Raw genomic sequence first — 22,197 nt, forward strand, 5'->3', positions numbered from 1 at the left:
CCTGTTATTAAAAGCACGCTAAGAGGATTATTAACTTCAACTATTTTAATAAGTTGTATTTCTTCAACTGCAAAAAGATTGTTATGTGACAGGAGGTTTGGTAAGCCAGCAAAGGGTACGCAGTAACGAAAAACAAGTAGGGGTACCACCCTGAAGTTCCCAAACCACATCACCATGACGTCATTTATTTCAGCAGCATCGGTTTGGGTCTGTTGGTTAACTGCTTGTTTTTAAGACAGCACTAAATATGCATTCTAGCTGAACCAAAAGTTGAAACTGGAAGGTTTCGATAACCTTTCTTGTGTTGAAACGGTCCAAGCGGAAAAAGATACAATGAAATCCATGACGTAACACTGACGTACTGGCGCGGAGCTCTCGGCCCAAAATTCGAAAAATAGATGTTTGGCTTTACTTTCCCAAGTATTATTCAACCCGTGTCCACCAGTGAATAAGCAAGTGACTGCTAAGGTATCGTTGGCAGTGCAGACTATTTTTTGTGTGACTTTAGCACTTTTAATTAGCGAATATCTTTGTTTACTGCAATGCCTCGCAGTTTGAAATGACTGACGATTGTAGAGAGGAGTGGGACTTCTCTCTTTTGAAATCGAAAATAGTTTACCGAGTGACGGGACAAACCTGATGTGCTTCTTGGCTCCATTGGGCGCATTGAGAACGTGCTGGTTGTAGATGTCCGATATCTCGTCGTACGTCAAGGTCAGCATGTTTGAGAATAGCTGCAGGAAGAGCATGCTTGCACTCGGCTTGTCGCGCATGTTCTTGTAGTCCTCCTGGCTGTACTCGATGGCTGCCAGCCTCTTCAGACCCTCGATGAACTGTTACAAGCAGGACAGGATCATGGGAAGAAATAAGGTCTTTCTTAGGTCAAGTTTACAAGGTGGCTTGCAGTTACCTAGATTGTTGTAGTTTATGAGACATAAATGAAAGTGCAAAAACAAGGGAGATTGAGGCTTTATGGACAGCTTGACAAGGTCCCCACTTCCTTTGCAAGGCGATTCGGAAACAGTCTGTTTGTGTATCGATGTTACGTTTTCTAGCGGGATATAATGAGGGAAGGCGCTACATTATTCCTTAATGGACGTTCGGAATCTTACATGCGCATACCTCCTTAAAATGCAAGTAGGTTGTGAGGATGTCCATTTCTGATAGGAATAAGCTTTCCTACGAGTGCAGTGCCTAGCGCAAACATATTTTCTAGAGGTACGTCGCTGGCCACTATTAAACATTAATACCGAAGTTAGGAGAAGCCCACCCTCTTGTGAATTAAATGGCATAGCGCTTAATCACGTTGATTTCTCTCCTTGACGCCCCTTTTACCTCTTATCAATCCACTTCAAGAAAGCAAATATTTTTAAACCTAATCTTTCTTCAACTTTTTTCAAGAGAATAGCTTTCTTTGCCTTTTTCGTCTAATTTCGTGGTTACCGATGGTAGATGGTCGGTGCTTGATGGTCGGTGGTCGGACTCGTGTTACAAAGGCACCGAAAAAAAAAAGGGCGCGTGCTCTAGTACAACCGAGTGGCGTTGATGCGTGGGGGAGAAGGGGGGCGTCCCGCTCGAGCTTTCGCGTAACCGAGTAGCGGAAAGGGGCGGGCAGGAGAAAGATGGAGAGTCAGTCGTCCGTGAGCTTTGTGGAACGCTCGGAAAGAAAAACTGTCATTTGTCCGCTCACTAGCTGGTTCTTTCTCTTGTTCGTTCGTCCGTACTTTAAATCGACAGTCATTATCGACGGTTCCTGCAAAAACGATTTCTGAACACTTACCCGTTCATCAAGGCAGAACGCAAAGCGCTATTCAGTTCAATTTTTCCTCATTTCTCTTGATTTTTCGCTAAAATTTTTTGATTATCGCAATCCTGGTCTTACTGTTTCTTGGCTTCCAGTGAGTCCGAACTCGTGGACGTAGTGGTTGGGCGCGTGCAGTTCGAGGCCCGTGACGGCGTCTTCCGCCTTGGGAAAGGCATGCCACAGTCGCGGGTGGCTTTCGACCTCCGGTAGAGAAATCTCCGCGGCACCGTCGTGTTCCTCCAGAAGCGTCGCCGTGTTGCTGTGAAAATATCCCAGCGGTTACTGTTCACTCGATCAAAGTGATACCACTTTAGGCGAATACACGGGTTTGTGACATCTATGCGGCCTTTATGCAAGGGTTCGTGTTTCTCTTTTGACATCGCCGTTAGCACTGCTGCAGTGAGAACCGCCCTGATGTCAGCTGAACATACACCATGAATCATGCCTTGTGCTGCGAGACCTTATTTTATCATAAACTGCTGTAGCTTTTGCGTCCTGCGCTTCACGAAGGCACTTCAACCTTTCCGCGAGCCCCTGGCGTCAACGCGAAACTTAAATTAGTTTTTGGCTCCCGGCTGCGCTAAGTTATTTTTTCTACACTTTCATTTCCCTTTACCTTAATATTTTTACATTTCAATTAAACCTCACAAATAACTTCCCCGCTGTTTTCTCCGGTTTCTATGTCTGTCTTTTCGTATGGTTATGACTAACAAAAGATCGAGCCCCTAGTCTGCTCTTTGGTTTATCTAATTTTACATGTGCACGTGTGTTTTGGATCGGTGGGCCTTGTGTGTATCATTTCGTTTATCATCGTGTTCGTCTGGAGTAACATGCTATGTGTTCTGCCAGGCAAAGCTATCCAGTTTTCATCAAAGAGCCTTTCTTTTTCTATGCTTTAGGCCTTTGTCTCTTACGGGGGTACGGACGGCTGTAAAACAAGAATAGAAAAGAATGATGACAACAGTCACTGGTTGGTCAAACCTTACTTATCCAATAGAATGTGCACTATGCTCAAGAAGGTTTGATATAATGACACTAACTCTTCTACTACATGTTGCCAAAAAAAGCTGAACGACTTGATACCTGTCCAGCCTTCCCGCGTCTTTTTAAGAGACTCACTAAATCTGTCTCGAAAAGCTTTTTTTTTTTTTGGGGGGGGGGGGGGGGTGGGTCTGGGTACACTTACTACTTCCACGGTTCCTCGGCGTGATATCATTGCCGGTGTCCCGCCAGAACATTATATTCTGTGTGCATTTAAAGCTAATTCAAGAATTTTCAGGGCTCGCATGCCACCTCTACTGCAGTAGGTACTCGTAAATTCAGTTCTCTGTCTTGCATTGGCCGAATGGGTTTTTGATCATCGGTGACTGACTGAGTGAAAAAACTTTATGCAGGCACTGTTCTTACGCAGACGAACATCACTACCCGTTCATTACTTGGCACACTCACATGTCGCTTTTTAGTCAGTGCAGATTACACTAGCACATGTGCGTTAGTATAACTCCCGAGAGATACGTCAGAAAGTATCAACCACTGCAAGCTACTTCTATAGTCTGTCATATTTGTTTTCTTGTGTTACCTGGCACTTTTCTTGGGTAGCTATGCTCAGGGGTGAAATAAGAAACATATCTACAACCCAACTTACCCTTCTCACAATCATTGACTTTCTTGTGTTGCCACCACTATTGTTAATGCGACTGCTATCGATGCTACGCCGTCAACGTCTATATGTACTTGAGCTTGAACAGTCACACACGGCAATACTTCAGTCAGTATTCACGTTCGTATCTCGAATGTCATTGGAACGTGGCAAAATATGTAATCTTTTAGGCCACCGCTATCTGTTCTTACTTGACTTGCACGTGGAATTTCTTGCCGTCTCCATAGGGCGCGAGCACTTGGTCTGAAGTTCCGCACGCGCAGCCGATGACGTAATGTTCTCTCGTGCCCTTCAAGCGATACTTCACCTCTGACGTCATTGTGAGAGGCAACTGCGAAAACAAATGGTGAATTAGCTCAGGTGGTTGTGTCGAAAATGCTGCACTCTACTTGAATGACAAGTGGCCTATAAAGGGACTATTGTACAGACTCTGTGTTAGAAACTCCTGTCGCTCACGTAAGTTACTTTGATGGTGCATTTTGCCGGATTCAAATCAACTCGGCCAACATGCTCCGATTGGTTTGACTATTGGATGACAACTCAGGGCCTAGGAGAAGGCGAAATAATGTGCTGGGCGTCAAAGGGGCATATTCACCCACACTCTTAGATAATTTTAGATAAAAAAACTTGAAGGAAAAGGAAAGGAGCCTAAAAGAAAGAAAAATTTTCTAAATTCGTTTCTTAATGGACAGTATCGGACAGTAGTTTATTACTTAATGGCACAAAAACAGAAAAAGGCAGACTAGCAGCGTTTTAGAGCAGGGTTCGCGCGTTTTCTTTTGCGACAGCATCACTTAAATGACTATGCCGCCCAAATACATGGTAGGAATTGCGACTCGCGGAATCATGGAAGGAAAGAATCAGAAGCCCTATTTACCACATAGACCATACAAAAACAAAACCAAGTTTTCCATTCAATAGGTCATATCACCTCAACAGCTACTTAGTGTACCTTCACATTTTGGTTTGAATTTATGCATCACGTATAATCGCTCATCGAAAACAATTTGTTTTCCCTAACATTACTCCTATGGTGCTTCCCAACCCTCGCTCATCATAGTAATTGTCTTCAACCGAGAGATTCATCTCGGTTTTTACGATTTTTTACCAGTGTTAACCTGGTTTCTCATACTGTAGAAGCCGTGGATTGGCATCCTTACCCATCGCTGTGACTTGCATCCGGTGCACGGTCGTCCTTTGAGCGTTCCCGTAAAGTGGTAGGGCCGGTGGTCGCACTTTTCTAAGTCCTTTATCTTTGTCACCTCCAGGCCTTCGGCTTCTTCCGACACGACGTAGGTCGTCTGACATTGGCCGTTAAGGCCATCCTGTTACGGTATAAAATCAGACGCCAGTGTTCAACGAGCTCGTCGCTTTTCTAGTGTCCGAGACAAATTGATGACGTTCGTGGGCAACAGATAGCCACCTGCAACTGTTCAACTTTATTCGCCGCATATTTTTAACCTTGCAACGAGGGGCCATCGTCTAGAAAGATGAGTATGGGGACACATCGTCTGCTGCTTTTTTCCCCCTTAGTTCCTGACAGTCCTTTTTGTTTTGAATGAAGACGTTTACGTAAAATTCACCAGTTAACAGATCAGCATCGTTTTTCAGAACAAGTATCCTAAAATATACTGCCCATCCGTGAGTATAAAATCAGGCGGCGTACAGAGATACGATGCCTACTTTGAACGATAATGGCAACGTCACTGTCCAAGTCATTGAGCTGAATCATTTCCTGCTTAGCACAAATGCTTGTCATGGTGCTCTACATTTACGTTTGCCCTGTTGAAACCTCACTGACCTTATATTTGCAGGATGCCGCAGCTCCCGATTATGTGCGGTATCCAGCTAACGTGAGCAAGGTCTCTCAATGTGAATGTTCCTTCATGCTGTACGTTAATACAGCAGAAGGAGAATGATTCCGCTGATGTAGACCTGTTATAATGAGCGCATAGGTTGAAATACATTATCACACCTACCTCGGCCACGATGAACTCGTTGCCTTGTGGGTTAATCTGGCTTCGCTTTGAAAGATCCAGTTGGAACAGGCTGATGATGCCCTTCTTGATGTTGTGAGACCAGAGAGGCTCATCCTTACCCAGTTCAGCGTGCTCGAACTGCGTAGAATTAAGCAGCAATATAACCAGCAGCGTATAGCAAGGCGGCTTATCGTTATCGCGCCCGCCCTGTTTCTGGTTCTTAATTCCTACGTGAAGAGCATGCATCACGACTACACCGGGTTTTGTACAGTAATGGTATGGCAAGGATAGCGTTTTGGCAACGACAGGTTCACTGTCGACTTTTTTTTTGATGAAGACTTCTTTTTTTACTCAGCAGTGGGCAAAATAATCGATATTTTACTGGATGACCATGACGTGCCTTACCCGGCCATCCTTGAATGCAGCGGCGAAGGGCCGTTCTAGGTAGTTGGTCAGCTGTTCGTGGGGTTGAAAATTGAAGGTGTGCGTCTTCAGGTCGATCGTTTCACCGTGGAACAAATCGACGACAAAGTCCGAGACCTGGAAAAGCCACGTCGGCGCAAAACAAAACAAAAAAAAAATGTCGAGGGCTTCATCAACAGAGCGCGTGATTCGTATGTTTACAGTAATTCGTTAAAAAGCGGTTTTGACAGCAGAATGATGCTAGATGACAGCTTAGGCTTTCTCTTGTGTCCACTGAAACACTTCGTATATATTACGTAATAATCGTACGGAAGTGATGGTGAACTGATGCAGAGATCGTATAAGTTACATTTGAGTAATTTGGGAGCTAAATAGAATTGTGAAAGATTACCCTCAAAAATCATTCGAAGCTCTATGGCATTTTTTCTTCTTCTGGTATACTTGCAGTTTGTCTACAAAGCTCCTTAGTTTACTCAAGTCTTCAAGAAATCTATGTACAGTTTACAGACTCTCCGAAAACATTCTTATCAGGCTGGAACGTTTCAGTAGAAATGGGTGGAGTATTCCAAAAGATTACATGCTACTTTCATTCCCCAGAAACTCCCGTCACTTTTCTCGGCCTATTTCGTACGTATGGCATGGCCATGATTGGACCAAGCGATCCAGCCAGAGATATTAAAAGTGTCGAGTTTGTTCCAAAGGTGTTTGCCCATGTATATTATGCCGGGGTAGGGATCGTCTCCGACTACAAAATTGCAGCAGCTCATTTTCTAGTAAAAGCAAAACGCACTTACCTTGAAAAATGTGAGCTCGCCTTTAGGCTGCATGGCTATCTTACTGCGGAAGGCGAACCCGTTGGAATGTTGGGGCTGCTCCAAGTTTATTGTTTGAATCTTTCCTTCATAGTTGTACACGTACTCCTTGCCGTTATTGAAACCTGTGAGACAATATTTTGATGACGTCATCTCTTGTGACTCAAACAATGGCCGAAAACTCGGTTGTCCGTTTTACTTCGTGGGCCCATTTTAGCCAAGGCAACAACGCTGAAAATTGATCTGACAAATATTCAAATAGTTTCTTGCAAATTAAAACCGAATACGTTGAGCTACTTTATGCGTTTATTTCGGAAGAAAATCCCGAACACACAGACAATTGCAAAATTAGCAAAAATTTGCCAACTTTAATTTTAAATTTATGGCCGGAGATGTGGCGCAAATCTCACTTCAGGCGTTTCGCTTCACCGAGTTCTGCAACATGCGCGTAAACGTAATTTTTTTAGAAATATGACAATAAACCCGTCTTGTTTATTTTTCATTATTTACAACAATTCTTGATTTTCCTGCGTCACAAGAACCCCAAAAGGTTCAGGACTACAGGCCCGCGTGGCACCTGACTTCGGTCCTGATTTCTCTACAAAACGTTCTTTGCTCTGCCGCAGCGACAAAATGCAAGCAGATCAGGTAACGCAACATAGTCACAATGACGGCACAATAAGAACAATGGCTCTAACACAGAACGCTACAAAAATTTCCTTCAACAAGTGCCTACGTCAGCACTCATTTCGTGGTTTGGAGTGTTAATCTTTTTTCGCTGAGTCATTGTCATTTTTGTTCAGTCATGGTCATGACTATGACTTCTTCGATCATTCTTTAGTGTTTCTTTCACTTAGTGCCCACGTCAGAACCCATTTCAGTGGCTTTTGAGTGTTAATCTTTTTTCGCTTAGTCATTGTCATTTATATTGAGTCGTGCTCATGACTACTATTTCTACCATCATCCTATAGTGTTTCCTTCACTTAGTGCCCTCGTCCGAACCCATTCTAGTGGTTTTTGAGCGTTAATCTTTTTTCGATCAGTCATTGTGATGACCTACATGACACGCATGTCATGACCTATAGCTTATGTTGGTCATACACTCCTGTCATACTATGCCAATTTTGGTACCTACCAAGTTAACAAAAGGACCATGAGAGCACCAAGACGTAGGCGGCTGTTTCGTGACCTACATGACACGCATGTCATGACAATCATGTCATGACATATTATTTATGTTCGTCATATACTCTTGTCATAGTACGCCAATTTTGGTACATACCTAGTTAACGAAACGACTATGAGAGCACAAAGACACAGGTGGCTAGATAGATAGATACTGTCAAAGTAGCAAATGTTCGCCAAGAAATGCTTCGCATTTAAAAGATTAACACTCAAAATCCACTGAAATGGGTTCGGACCTGGGCACTAAGTGAAGGAAACACTAAAGGATGGTGGGAGAAGTCATAGTCATGAGCATGACTCAGCAAAACTCACAATGATTCAGCGTCAGAAAATTAACACTCAAAAACCAATGGAATCGGTTCAGATGTGGTACCCATTGAAGGAAAAGGCTAAAGATTGATGGTCGAAGTCATGGCATGAGCATGACTAGGGCTTTCGCCTTCGGGTCTCTTAGGCGTAGGTAAAGGGACTCCTGAGGACTCAGGACATGAATGTCATGACATGCCTGTCATGTAGGTCATGAAACAGCCGCCTACGTCTTCGTGCTCTCATGGTCGTTTCGTTAACTTGGTAGGCTATCCGCCCTCTGCTTCGCATAACATCGATTCCCACAGGGCGTGGGATCTGCCGGCTTTTTAATTTTATATTGCTGGCAAGGAGCTGTGGAATTTGGTTTTTTAAATGCACTGTCGTTAAGTGATGTTGTGTTTGCTGAAATGTATTGGTCCAAACTCGCCATTTTCCTTAAGTATTTTCCACATGTACGTCGTGAGCGTTGATTTATACATCTTTTTTTCTGGGGGGGGGGGGGGGGGCGTTAGTAGTTTTAATTTCCGCCTTGATAATTTTCTGCTCTAAGTTTATTGGAGATTCTCCAAAATTCTGATGGATGTTTTTTTAAGTGATCGATTAAACTGTTCATATTAGTAGTTGTCATTGTGCCCTATAGAATTAAGCAGTACTGTGGGGGAGATTTTATTAAGGACCATATGACCACTACGTTTACACTTGTCAGGTATGAGATTTGTGACATTCCAGAGGGCACCAGTTTGACGAGATAAATTGAGCTTTAGGTAATCCACGTATTCGTTCCGTGAAAGTTGTTGTTGGAAAAAACACCGAGAAACTTGATAGAAGAAGTGTGCAATATTCTGTCATTACGAAAGTCAAGATATAAATCTCCGCTAATTAGAACATTTTTATGTATCGCGTCTTGTTAATATTCAGTGCGTTTAATTCAGAGCCAATAGTCCGCCGCCATTGCAAATCTGGTCAAGTTAGGCTCTGGTCAATCTGGGCAAATATGCTCAAGTTAGGCATCGGTGTCAATTATTATTTTTCAAAGCATGAAATATTACACGTTTCATTCATGTACAGTAAAAAAGAGTATTGCTATTAGATCTGTGGACCAAAGCGCAGCCTACAGGTCGTGTGTAAATGCGAAGTTGACAATTTTCTACCTTTTCCAAATAATTATCCTAATGAAGTTTGATCAAATGTTTCATAACTTAAGGCAAGCTCAACATAATGTCAGCGACCCCAACATATAAGTCTCTTCAGAGGAAATCAGCCAACTATAAGCAGGAAAAATTAAACCAATGGAGGGCGATCTTCATCCTATGTGCTTAAACTTTCACCTCTTTGTTGTTTAAACCTAAAGTTCTGCTTGCCAAACACGTTGTTCCATCATGATTCAAGTCGCTAGAGCTTCAGATGGAAGCCCTGCCTTTTGTAAAGGAAAGTTGGAAATTGATCTTATGACTCCGCAGCACATTCACAGTAACTCCTTATCCACCACTGCGTGTCGAGAATAAAGAAACGGCGATAATTACGAGGCACTCACCTGCCACAGCTTCCGCGCTCAGCAAGAGCGCCACCGCGACGAGGACCCTCATGACGGGCTCGCCCGTCTCACCCGCCACAAAGAGAAAAGGCGATCCCGGCCACCCAAGCTCCCTTAAGTAGCCTTGGCCGTGAGACGGTCCGCAACGCGGCGATGGAAACAGCGGCGAAACTCTGAAGATGATAGGCGCCTCGGCACGGCCGCTGGTGTCGCCGAGATGGTGAATGTGCTGCCTACACGAGCGAGGTTGGCAGACAATTTGACGCCGAGTTCTGGTCAAAGCCAGGCGGCGCTTGAGCGTCGCTCCCTGTCCAGCACGACTATAGAGATACTGCCAGGAACCGAAGCCGGTTCTGGGACTTGGTGGTTGTCTTGTGGACTGTGTCAGTTTTTTGTTGCACGGTGGTCCGTTACGAAATCCAGTTTTTTCCGTGTGATGCATGTACGGCTGAAAACGTCGTCACCACCGTCTCGTCTGTCCCGATAACGAAGAGAGGGGCCATGGGGAAATGCACTTCTTCGTTTCACAGGAACGAACTGATGACGACGGAAGCATAAGGCACATGAGCACGGATATGCTGTTGAGATTACCAGCACGTTCACATTGCAGGCGCTGGCGCAATGAACAGTCAGCAGAATGAAGGCTTTCTGACGTCTGAACGTCGAGCTCAAAGATCTCATCTTGTTTGCTGGGAGAGCAGCGGTTTTCTTTTTGTTTGGCTAACCTCGTATCACACGCATCGCCACACAAAATCACGTGAGACGACTTCATAACGACGAACTACTTTCTGCCATCACAAACAATTCATTTTGCACGCAGCGCCAACATTTACTTTGGTCCGAGAAAGTAAGCATGTCGTTGAGTTGGCACTCTGTTATGTTCAGATTGTCTGGGCAGTTTGTTGGAACATTAAACAGGTGTGATGACGGACATCTGGAACATCTCTATTTTTCGTTCTTGAGTGTTTGTTACAATGTTACAATGATTGACTATTTTGGTCGCGCAAACCCAAACACGTTTTAGTGCTGGACAGCCTATCCGACCTTTGCGCTATCCGCGAAAGCCATGAGTCCACGTTGTCTTACACTTCCATTATCTCGTGGTCTAAAGAAATTACAGCATGCTGAATTCATCTGAAATCCGTAAACCATAGACCGAAATCCAGAGCCTAATCTGAAACAGACGGGCAGCGTGTTGTATGGGTTGTGTTGTACGCATTTTGACTGAAAGGCCTTCACCTTCCATCCCGTATCTGTACAATCATTAGACAATCCCTGCACTGCTCTATGGAATAAGCTTCAGTGTGGCCAGCGGAGTAGCGTGTGCAATGCATGCAGCCCATTCCCTCATACGGCTCTGAGACTTCTGCTGCAGAGCGTCGCAGGGGCTGTAGGGCATCTCTGAAAGCACACACGTGCTGCTCGTATCCAGCATGTTAACTTGACAAGACGATGATAAGTTGGGGTCACTCTCGTGTGGACTACGACGGCTGTTTCGCACTACAGAAGATGTATGGCGGCGCGGATAGGTTGGGTTATTATTGATAGCTACGGGCAGTTTTATCCTGGCGATCAATCTGTGTCTTGCAGTTACTTTGCGTGTTGTCAATTGTCATGCAGGGCCTCAGACTCTGTCAAGCCCTGACGTGGGTTTTTGTTTGTGACCTCCGCGACGCTGTATTTTTAGGAGGATGAAAAAAAAAGCAATTGCGTGTAAAGCCACCACATACTCGGCCTAAATCTCAATCGCACTCGGACACGTCGCCGCATTTTGAACACACTAGTGTCACTTAAATTTGACACTTCTTGGCGGGATACGATAACCAGTGCTTCTGGAAACACCACGTTTTGCAAGCATGCATGCTGAAGGCCTTGTGTGGCGCCTCTGACGAAGCATGTCTGTTTCAGGAAAGTAGTATGTGCCTTGGTAACCCTAAAATTCTATGCCTTCTACTTCGCTGTACGGTTCCCAAAGTGGAGAGAGGGCACGTCTCACCTTAAATTGCCACTCTATCCTACATGAAAACTGAGTTCTCGTACGATAGAGAAGTTTCCTCCGAAGCAACCAAAAGTTCGCATGAATAGCCTACCTACGTAGTTTGATCCAGGAAAGCTAAGACATCCCGAAAGAAAGACATCCAGCTGTGACATGCTGAATGTCTCTTTGAGAAAGCAAGCGCATTTATCTGACGGCCATAGATAATGGCCAATGTAGCGGGCCACGTGCGATACAAGGTTGCGCTTAGCGCATGGGAAGCGTAGTTTCGTGAAGGGCTCGCTTCGTCAACCGTGCCTTGATTTCACATTCCGTGCCAGCAGCGAGGCGTTTCTCAACATATTTTCTTTGTTCTCTTTCTTTTCTTTGTTTTATCGTGTTTTTTTTTTCTATCTGTCTTGCCGTTTTCGTCTCGGAATTAAGGGCCGTTCCGCTGATAACGTCCGCGCTGTTCTCGCTGAATCCTGGATATTGCACTGGAGCTCCTCCATCGCGTGAACGTCGTCGACGGCAACCGCGAAGTCGTCCGTGTTGCCTTACCACTGCCCGCTTGGGTTACACGCCCTGGTTCTCTCGGCCGACGCGATACAGAGGGCTGCCGCGAACTAGCTGATAAGCGGAGCTTTCTTTTTTTTCCCCTCGTTTTTGCTGCGATTAAGGAGAATGAAGCCTGCCAAGTTGCTTTGCTGCTTGTCGCAAAGGCTTGTAGTTCTCTTCGGCCACGGCTCTTGGCATTTTCCAAAAACGGACTATTCGTTTCGCTTTCATCCCCGCTTTCTTAACTTTTTCACCTTACTTCAAAAGTTTTGAGAAACGTTTGACTAACTAAACGTTCAAGGTCGGTCACTGTGCGGGGGAAAGCATCTCCTAATATTCGAGCATTGACGGCAACCCAACGCTTTTCCCGGTGCAAAGTTAATTTTTGCTGTAGTGCATATTTCCAGGGTGTTTGAATGAGAAAGGAAAGAAAGAAAATGTTCCTCTGGCAGCCTATCTAGATATATTGCAGCCTTGTAGGGTGCGTTTAATAGTTTGTGAGAATGGTAAGTTCAGTACATTGTACGTAAGATTGGATGTTTGAAAATTCCTAGTGTTCCATTAGAATATAGAAGACGACCACAAATTATTTCAAGACAGTTACCCGAACCTCTTGACCAGAAAGCTGGAAAGATATGCCCCAGGAGGCATAATCGCAGCTTGCTACAACGTTTGCACCTTTGCAAAAAAGCACGTAACAACCTAATGTTGCTATAAGATTGATTTCCTAACGTCGAGCTTCTATGTTTCTCTGTGTCAAGTATTTCTTCCAAAGCAATACGATCGCTACGTGAATGACTAGGATGAGCAACATGAGAACAAGGTAAGAGCAGGAGCCAACGTTTCGACAAGTGGACTTGTCTTTTTCAAGTCGACATGTGGTTGCATTTGGCTAAAGCGCCTCGAGGGCAATTACTTACGAAAAGAACGTTACGTTATGGGTCAGCATATCCGCAACTTTTTTTTCATGATGTACTGCACAAATGTTAAGCATGTTTAATAAATTAGAACAAATTTTTATCAGTTTGAATGCTCTTAAGGCTTTGTTCTCAAGACACACTGCCCCGCCCAGTCTGACGCAATAGTGTAAAGGCCACTGCATTTGTCATTGCGACGCACAAGCTTCTTAGCAGGCACGGTTGCAGGCTATGATTGGCTGCGAGTTTATTATAACTACTGCACCCGGAGTGTGTGTACTAACGTACGTCGACTACCCACAGGAACTGACCCGCTACTTACGAGAACAGTGGCCTTTGAACTTCTGCAACATACTTTAGGAAACACTTAATCCGTTGACTCTGTCTTCAATTAGAACGCATGCATTTCCATTCTGTCTTGACTTACCGCAGTAACAATCCCATGTAATTAGCTGCTATTAACATTATCCACAATCCCGTGAAAATGGCACATGTTCTCTTATGCAGCTCGGAAAATTCCGTGTACTTTCGCTGTTGTTTATCATCGTCATCAGTTGGTTTAGGTCCACTGCTGGAGAAAGGCATCGTTAAGGTATCGTTTATCTCTGACCGGCGTCAGCCATACCCAAATTATGCCTGCTTAACTACCGAATCTCACCTATTCTCTCATCAGGTCCTTTAACTGCTGCCCCCACCCCGATCCCTCTTGACGGTGATTTGGTTTTGGTTCGCTTCAAAAGCAGATCTAGGGAATATTATCTAGTATTTTTTTTTGGCTTGTGAGTCTGCCTTCATTGCTATGGTAACTATGCGCGCCGCATCAATCGGTATGGCCTTGTAGTGGCCGCCTGAGTTCAATAACTTCCACGTCCAATGTCTCGGCAACACATGTGGCACGACTGACGATGAGATAAGATATGGGAGGCCGTGGAATAGCCGACCTGCCCTTGTTGTGACTGCGTCTCAAGAGGGGGCCTGGGGTCTTCGTAGACACACAAGGCTGCCCTTGCGTGGCCTATCTTCGTTACGTAAACAGCGGTGAGGTCTGCGTCTGTTACCACCGAGTTCTCGAAGCATGGGCACACACGTGATGGCAGGAGAAAGGAGATTAGATACCCTTCCAACGATTTCCATTTCTGTACAGCGTAAAAGAGAAGTCTAATCACTCCTGGTTTATCGTCCTTTCCGTTTACCTTTGAACTGCCATTCAGTACGTGTAAACCGAACGTTGCATGCTATTTATCATATCACCGGGGTTTTAGTGTAATGGTAGGAAAAGTCATAAGCGCAGCTAGGCTGTTCATATGCACTTTGAAATATAGTGTAAACTTACAGGGACCGAAAACAAAAGGGCATGAAACCAAAGGAACTGACACGGAAGAAGGCTGCCCTCCGTTTACATAGCAACATATTAACATGGCCGCCGAGATCTGGGGCGCGCGTCACTAGATCTCGGAGGCCGTGACTATAATAATGCGTTTCACTCTGCGCTCGTTAGAGGCCACGCACTGCTATGCGCCAGTTCTCTACTTCTCTACATTCAGCTCTCTACAGAATTCATGATTCAGTCACGAGATGTCTGGTCTTTGCCTTTATAACCCTGCCAACACACCCGCCGTGGTGACTTAGCGGCTGCGCTGCTAAGCACGAGGTTGCGGGATCGAATCCCGGCCGCGGCGGCCGCATTTCGATGAGGGCGAAATGCAAAAGTGCCCGTGTCCTGTTCATTGGGGGCAGGTTAAAGATCGACTGGTGGCCAAAATTTATCGGGAGTCCCGTACTGCGACATGCCTCATAATCAAATCATGGGTTTGGCACGTAAAGCCCCAGACTTCATTTCAACTTCAAATAAATCTGGCAACAGTGCGTTTGTGTTTTTCATTCTATGAGTTGTCCAGCCTGTGTCCTACACACATCGTTCGGAGTCTGTAGACGACGGCGTAGGGTTTTTACTGTGTCAGTAACTGCCTCACAATCGACGAATCAACAAATCTTGTGAAAGTGAAAGTTTATTTTCTTTTCAACGAAAATAAAATAAAATTTACAATAAACTTGTATCGCCTGCATGCACGCTTCTATATGAAATACACTTCTAACGCCTCACAAAATTGTCATATAGATGCTTCAGACATGAAGTCAACACTCTTACAAACCCCGAGTGGAATCCAACAGAGGTGGCGTAAGGAGCCCAATCGTGTGGCTGCCGTACACATAGTCGGCTACCGCCACCTATGAATATACTGGTAGATACATCACCGTCTATCTCAATGAGAACGTGCGTATAGATACGCCCACCAATTACGGTCGCCTCATTTTCTTGACGTCATGACGGCGACAAAATAAGTTTGATGGCGGTGTTCTAATGCTAGCCGTAGACGCTAAATAGACAACTAAGTGATCAGCGGTCGTCTTAAGTCTCCTTCCACTTCTGATGGAGCCGACAAACCCGAGAGCGTCAGCATCGAAGTTAAAAGCTGTGTGGGCTACTTTGCTGTCTAAAGAAGATGGTGGTTGAGCAGAACAATCAGAGACTAGACGGGAAGGTGCTCAGCAAGCACAAAAGAACACGTAGGCACGCTTTCTTGCGTACCTGGTAAAACAACGTTCTGCTTTTGATAGGTTCGCACAAGCACAGTATTCAAATACTGCGGTAATGCGTGCTTTTTTTAAGTTTTTTTTTCTTGTTCATGCGTGGTGACGTCAGGATGCGCGATACTTCCACCAAATACGTTTCGTTTATTGTTCTCGAAGCTGTCTTCTCAGGAGTTAAAGAGGACCGTCTTCAATGCTGGCCAGAATTGGAACACACACACTTTAATATCGGCGTCTCTCGGGAAACTACCATTTACAGCGCGGAGGCAGAGTATGCAGGTATACAGTGTAGTTTCCTGAGCGAGGCTTCTACTGAAGTCTTTTGTTGTCACCATATTAATAGTCATCGCAACGGCCTGAGTGACATGCCGCACTCACGACGTGGGCGTCGCATCCAGAAAAAAAAAATGAAAAGAAAGAAGGACGTTCGCAATCACAATTCCTTTATTTCACTAAATCGTCGTCTCCTAACGCAGGTGAAGTGTCCCCAGCAACGGCGCTGGTCTTAGCAAAAACAGCGGCGCTTTGTCGCTATAGGAATGCTCGACTAAAGAACACACGAGGGCAGGAAGTTTAAAGATCACAAGCGGCCACGCGCCTCTGTTCCTTGAGAGCCAGGAGGTTTACGGTTAAAATCACGAGAAAGGCAGAGAACTACACGATTGCCAGCAATCAGCTCTAAGTAGGGTCTACGCAGCCGCGGATCTCAGGGCCGGTAGCAGCTCTCCGGGATGTAGACGGTGGTCTTGAGGTACTGCCGCTTGCGACGGAATTCGGTCAGCGGTCGCACCGAGGCCTGCTGCAGGAGGTGCTTGGTGGTGGCGTCCCGGGCCGGCAGGCAGTGGAAGCCCATCTCGGTGCTCATGAGGCGCGTCTCGACGCACGAGTCCGAGCACTTGGGCAGCGGAGTGAGCGAGAAGCAGACCTCGCGTTCCTTGCCCTCACCACGCTCGCGGGTCACGGTGCGCATCACGGTGCACTGTTCGCCGGCTGCGTTGTTGGAAGGAAACGGAATGGGGGGAGACAGTGAAAAGATGATGTATTGAATTTCCTAAAACCACGTAAAGTTGAGGTAGTTGGTATGGAATGACCCTGAAAGAAGGTAAGGCGTGCAGACACGGACACAAGAGAAGAGAACCAGACTCTTCTCTTGTGTCCATGTCTGCATTCATATCTTCTTTCACGATGAATTGATTTATTGTCACCGCTTACAAACGCAGGCCCGGGACGGCTGCCTGTTTTCAGTGTTTAGAAAATAAATTATTCGCAGACGACGAAAATCACTAAGCACGCCAGATCCTTGATTCTACTCAATCCCTTCTTCCTATCTTCGATTTCGATCTTTCTGTTTTCTCATTCCTGAAGAGTAAGCGAGCGGTTGTGCCCCTTCTGGTGGCACATGCAGCCTGCTCGTCCCCTAGTATTCATATCAGTGAATGGTATATGTCTTGCAACAGAATAATATTTCATAATAATAATAGTGATAATATTAATATAATGCGCTTTATATTTAAAAAGCCCGCGGACAACTTTTTATTACAATAAAAGCTGCGGACGTGAAGCGCACGAACGGCAGCGCTCCTGCAAATGGCGCCAGCACACATTCATCCACGTTTAAGCTGGGGAGCCGAGAACATAAACACCGTGTTTACTACACCACTTAATGTTAAATTTCTGTGCAGATATGTTTGATATATAAGTAGATAGACAGTATATTGATATATCTGTTATTGTATCATCATCATTATCATCATCATCAGTCTATATTTATATCCACTGCAGGACGAAGGCCTCTCCGTGTGATTTCGCTGTTATTATATAGGCGTACGTATATATAAATAATAGCGTGGAGACCCTCTAAGTAAAAATCGCAGTAGTGGCTTAGCGAACTTACCGTACGTGACCCGACGCCTATAATGCTCTGTCTGGTTCGTACGGAGCTTGCCAGCTTTTAGTATGTTTTCTCTAGTAGCCCTTGTTACTAACAACACCCCGTGAATGTCTGCTGTAGAAGCTGAAGCAGCGTACTTGAGGCCGCTCGCTCATTAACCGCTGAGCAACAGTAAAATTTTACTATGTGCCTGTTCAGTTATTGGACACCAAGCCCAATTGACAGAATGTGCAAGGGCCGCCCCAGCCCGTATTCTCCGGGAAGAAATTTCCTTTACCCGAGAAAGATTACGGTAAAGGAGCAGACATAATACAAAGGACTTATGGAATCACTTTTATATGCCTGCTACATTTCGTAAGGGGTCGACGGCTTGAGTAAGGTGTTGATAAGTGCGCACCTATTCTCACTCAAATTGAACATCAAAAGCCTATAGCTTGAATTATTGTTCACTCCAGTCGCGGCTACACGAAAGCTTACGCTTATGATGAGAAATTCGAGAAATTAGACAAGGTCACGTGATCTTTGCTTACCATTGTACGCACACGGGTTTCGGTACGCGGGTGCCTTGCAGTTGTCAGAAGGGATCACGTAGCTGTTGCCGAACGTGGTGGAGTTGGGGTGGATGCACTTGTCTGGGCCTGTGAACTCGCGGAACTTGTTGAAGTTGTAGTCGCCGCAGAGACCGCATACCTTGCCACGGTAGAACGGCGCAAGCTGAAAACAAAACGGCATAGCGATGCTGTTTGTGTTGAAATGTTGTTCAAGAAAGAATACCACTTTCTGCAGCGTTTGCCAAACTGCTTTCGTATTCCCGATCTTGTTTAAACGTTCTACATTTGTTAGGAAGAGACAACAGCGTGACTATAGGTTTCGCGGGTACAGGTGGAACATCAATATGAATATCAGACTTCAGGCCCGAGTGAATCGTTTACTAAACTGCGAGAATTTTTACAGTGGGTGTGACTATGAATTATCCGCCATTGATTGTCGAGGTGTTTTACCTATAATCCAACCGTTGTTATGCAAAGTGTCAGTGAGAGCTAGATAGCAAACCTCCCCCCTGAAGGAAAATTTGTAAAAATAAAAAGGAAAAAGAAAACGCTCCAACTTGGTGTAACGCTCAAGGATCGCATGCTGCGCGAGTGGGTATTACTTTGCGACCCAAGGCGGCGTGACACAATGGGATGAAGAAAAAAGCGATGACGCAAGCACTGAACTAATGGCTAAAAATATAACGAAAATTTTTCACTTGTCAGTCCAACACTTTTGTAGGTGTTCCTTTTTTCTCGTACCCTTTGTGCCATGCAGCGTTTCGCGGCAACAGTCTCAACTTTACCAAAACAAATTTGAGGCTCCGATAGTAACTATGCTCTGACCCTGGGACCAAAGTTTGCTGTGCAATCACAGAAGACGGCTCCGGAACTGTTAACCCTGCCGAGAAAAACTTACTCAACGAGCACATGAGTCTGATGTAGACCTAGTATTTCTGAAGGCGTTGAAGCGCCAATGCGGACTAGACCAAATTCGGCAATACTTGGTCTGGAATTAACAGTAAATTACCTGGTGAAACAATGCCTTCTCTGTTTGTAGTTCCAGCTGGTAAAGATGTTTTCACTGATCTAACAAACACCCAATGCAAGTCAAATGCTCTAGATGTTATGCATGCTGCATTTGATGAAGAAACGCACTGGCGCACGCCCCTGCACTAGCTGCCCTTTCCATTTCCCTGCTCTTCGATTCTTTTCTAAATCGTTTCCAGCAGTAGGCTTACGTTCCGAACAATTTTTTTTCTTCTATTGACTTGTTTCACTAAACTTTATTTGGGTTATTGACGACGATAACCCCTCTTCTTTTATATTTACATTGGCTCTTTTGCCTGTTATACCTTATGGTGGTGCGGGCTCACTCCCACATTTATTTTTCATTCCTTTTCTTCCCGGGGGCCAAAACTAAGCAACCTTTGTGTCCGCTATGGCATCTTTACTTCTGCGTACAACTTAGTACATTGTATATGGCCTTGCAAATGCGATATTTAAGGAAATTTCCGAGGATATGGATGATGCGTGCAAATTAGTATACCGTACCTGGACAAAGATACCTCTGCCATCGTGAGAAACGCGAACACCGAAGCTCTCCGATATGATCTTGTAGACGGGCTGCGGTCCGTAACTCTCGATGCGGAACAGCTCGATGTCGCGCACTCCGGTGTTGATGAACTGGCGGAAAGGCTCGTCCGGCGTCACCGGGACCTTCTTGCCGTTCACTCGCGCGATGGGCACGCTGTCTTCCGACACTGGCAGCACTTCGATCTTGAAGGTGTGCAGGAACATGCGCATGGCCTGCAAGGAACCGCAGGTTGTTAATTCGTACTCCGTTGTAGTTTGTGACGACAACGTTGCGATAGGCTGCTCATAAGAAGCCGCTCCCGCTCCATGTGCGCGCTCTGACATCCTAGTAACCCGTCTTAGGTATACCACAGTGGCCATGGCGTAAAGCTGCTGAGAAAAAAAAATTGCCTGTGGTTGAACGCGGTTAAATCAAGTTTGTCGAGCGATAGCATGGTTTTGGTTGCTTTGGGAAAGGACATAGACACTGCTCGGCAGCATCAGCAACTACCGCATCTACAACTGCATCGCAAGACATCACACAGACGCTGCTCGGCGCGGCAGCAGCAACGAGAGAATTGGCCTTCATGCTGCGTCTCGCTTCAACGCCAACTGAGCGTCGAAAGCACAGCGCATACGAAGCTACCAGCACTCGGCGCACTTTGTCCACATCGCAGATCGCTTTTTACGATATGGGCTCCCACGCGGCGTACGCAGCAGCTGCCGGTAGTGGCGGGCTAAGTCCCAGTTTGGCTGAGCTTGAAGGTCGGATTTACGGAATCAGGCGTTTTCTGGGTTTATACCTGGAGTAATGGAGCTATCGCTCTAAAAGGTTGCACGTTCGACTCCCGAGCTACGGCGGCCGTATTCTGAAGAGGAACATGAGGCTTTAGCCGCTTTTGTTATAAGTATGGTTTCTTAGTTTATGGCCCCATCGATGGAGCGCAGTCTAGTTTCGTATTAAATTGAATTAAAACTTCTTGGCTAACTGCCAAGGTTGATCAGGGAATTCTGCGAAATCTCTGCTGCTTTTCATATTGCTTCTGCAAAAGTGTTACTGTGTGCCGTCAATTTAATGGCTGGTGAGAACGAAGACCTTTTAGAACTCCAATATATTGTATTATTCAGAGATTGTGGTTCACCAGGCTGTCACAAACGGTACTAGACAACAAGGCATCATATATAGTGCTTGAAATGGCAGTATGGGGAAACTAAGCACATGCATGTAAACATGCATAACTTGCTCAACATTTAACATTCGGTCTTATGCCTTATCTGTTTGAGACACAGATCACTGCGCAGATGTCTGGTGCGCCGTCTCTCTTCATGGTCCTTCGAGCTTTTGCAGCACCGTCGGGCAATTGGTCATTTCAAAGTAAGAACGCAAAAGAAAGTTAGCTGCACACTTCTCTCTGTCATTTGATTCAATCAGCAACCGAAGGTTTCTTTAAAGACGTATCCCAAGAAGCATTTTTAGGCGACTGCTGCTGTGAAGTAACTAAGATTTACCACGCACCTTCGGGTAGTTAGCGTTCTTAGTCTTGGCTCCCAGGACAAGGAAATGCTGGTTTTCTGAACAGTCCTTGGCCAGCACCTTGTAGCAGTCGGTGTCAGGCAGCTCATACATGACTTCGTCGAATGTCTTTATCATCGTTCCTTGCACATCACAGTATCCTGGCAAATAAAGAAAGCAGAAATATCTTATCGCCACGTTCCTATTGTACACACAAATCTATGTAGCTTTGACATACATTGTTGGTTTATTGCAGTCTTCATTGATTATCGACATCGTGTTACAGATGACTCAGATACTCTTTGAAAGAATAAGCTAATTTTTAACGGTGATATACTGTTAATCCGTTCTCATTGCCATCAATAGCAACTTAATGAGCGCTCTTTCATTGACAAGCTCACTACGTGCCAACTAATAATGAATTTGTTCAGAATTACAGATCATTATAATTAATTAATTTAGTCATCAATACTTGTTAAGCGCCACAGCGGAATAATTGCTGCACTTCCCGCCCACTTTGACACCTTTATTGTCATTGTTAAGATGCCTCGTCCGGAACAGATTCGGATCTCTCGTTTTCCTCACTTTCATGTTGACATCGAAACATTATTTTGCTTTGCCAAGGCTTCACTATTCACAGAAACCGCTACCAGCCCGCGAGTAAAGACGAGTAGGGAATCTCACTAATTTCCACGAGTCGCTCTGTACCTGCTTTGGATGCTGGCCGACAGCCCACAGCATGTTTTAGGCACTGTCCTGCAACCTATCCATAGCACACCCTAGCAGCCATTCCCAAGCGAACCATTCCGGAATATCAAGCATCGAGGGGACTTTAACCAACAACGGATATTAATTGTCAGCTAAACCATCCGGGGCCGTATTTTTCAAACACCCATTACATTTTTCGATCTTTCGTTCTTGTAATTCGTACGGCCCTCCG

General features: G+C 45.2%; 2 protein-coding genes across 2 annotated transcripts in view; both read right to left on the reverse strand.

Annotated features, from left to right (window-relative positions):
• LOC119433921 (uncharacterized) overlaps nt 1-10,322 on the reverse strand; it is a 42,197-nt gene extending 31,875 nt beyond the window's left edge. The window contains 8 exon segments of the mRNA XM_037701202.2: nt 637-833; nt 1,883-2,063; nt 3,656-3,795; nt 4,625-4,789; nt 5,444-5,581; nt 5,849-5,983; nt 6,661-6,803; nt 9,707-10,322. Of these exon segments, the coding sequence (XP_037557130.1) occupies nt 637-833; nt 1,883-2,063; nt 3,656-3,795; nt 4,625-4,789; nt 5,444-5,581; nt 5,849-5,983; nt 6,661-6,803; nt 9,707-10,148 (1,541 nt within the window). The 5' untranslated portion in view covers nt 10,149-10,322.
• Nucleotides 10,323-16,174: 5,852 nt separating this feature from the next.
• Nucleotides 16,175-22,197, reverse strand: part of LOC119433731 (vitellogenin-2-like) — a 34,184-nt gene continuing 28,161 nt past the window's right edge. The window contains 4 exon segments of the mRNA XM_037700991.2: nt 16,175-16,738; nt 18,170-18,353; nt 19,724-19,978; nt 21,261-21,418. Coding sequence (XP_037556919.1) covers nt 16,455-16,738; nt 18,170-18,353; nt 19,724-19,978; nt 21,261-21,418 — 881 coding nt within the window. The 3' untranslated portion in view covers nt 16,175-16,454.

Source organism: Dermacentor silvarum, chromosome 11 (genome assembly GCF_013339745.2).
Source record: "Dermacentor silvarum isolate Dsil-2018 chromosome 11, BIME_Dsil_1.4, whole genome shotgun sequence".
Taxonomy (NCBI): Eukaryota; Metazoa; Arthropoda; class Arachnida; order Ixodida; family Ixodidae; genus Dermacentor; species Dermacentor silvarum.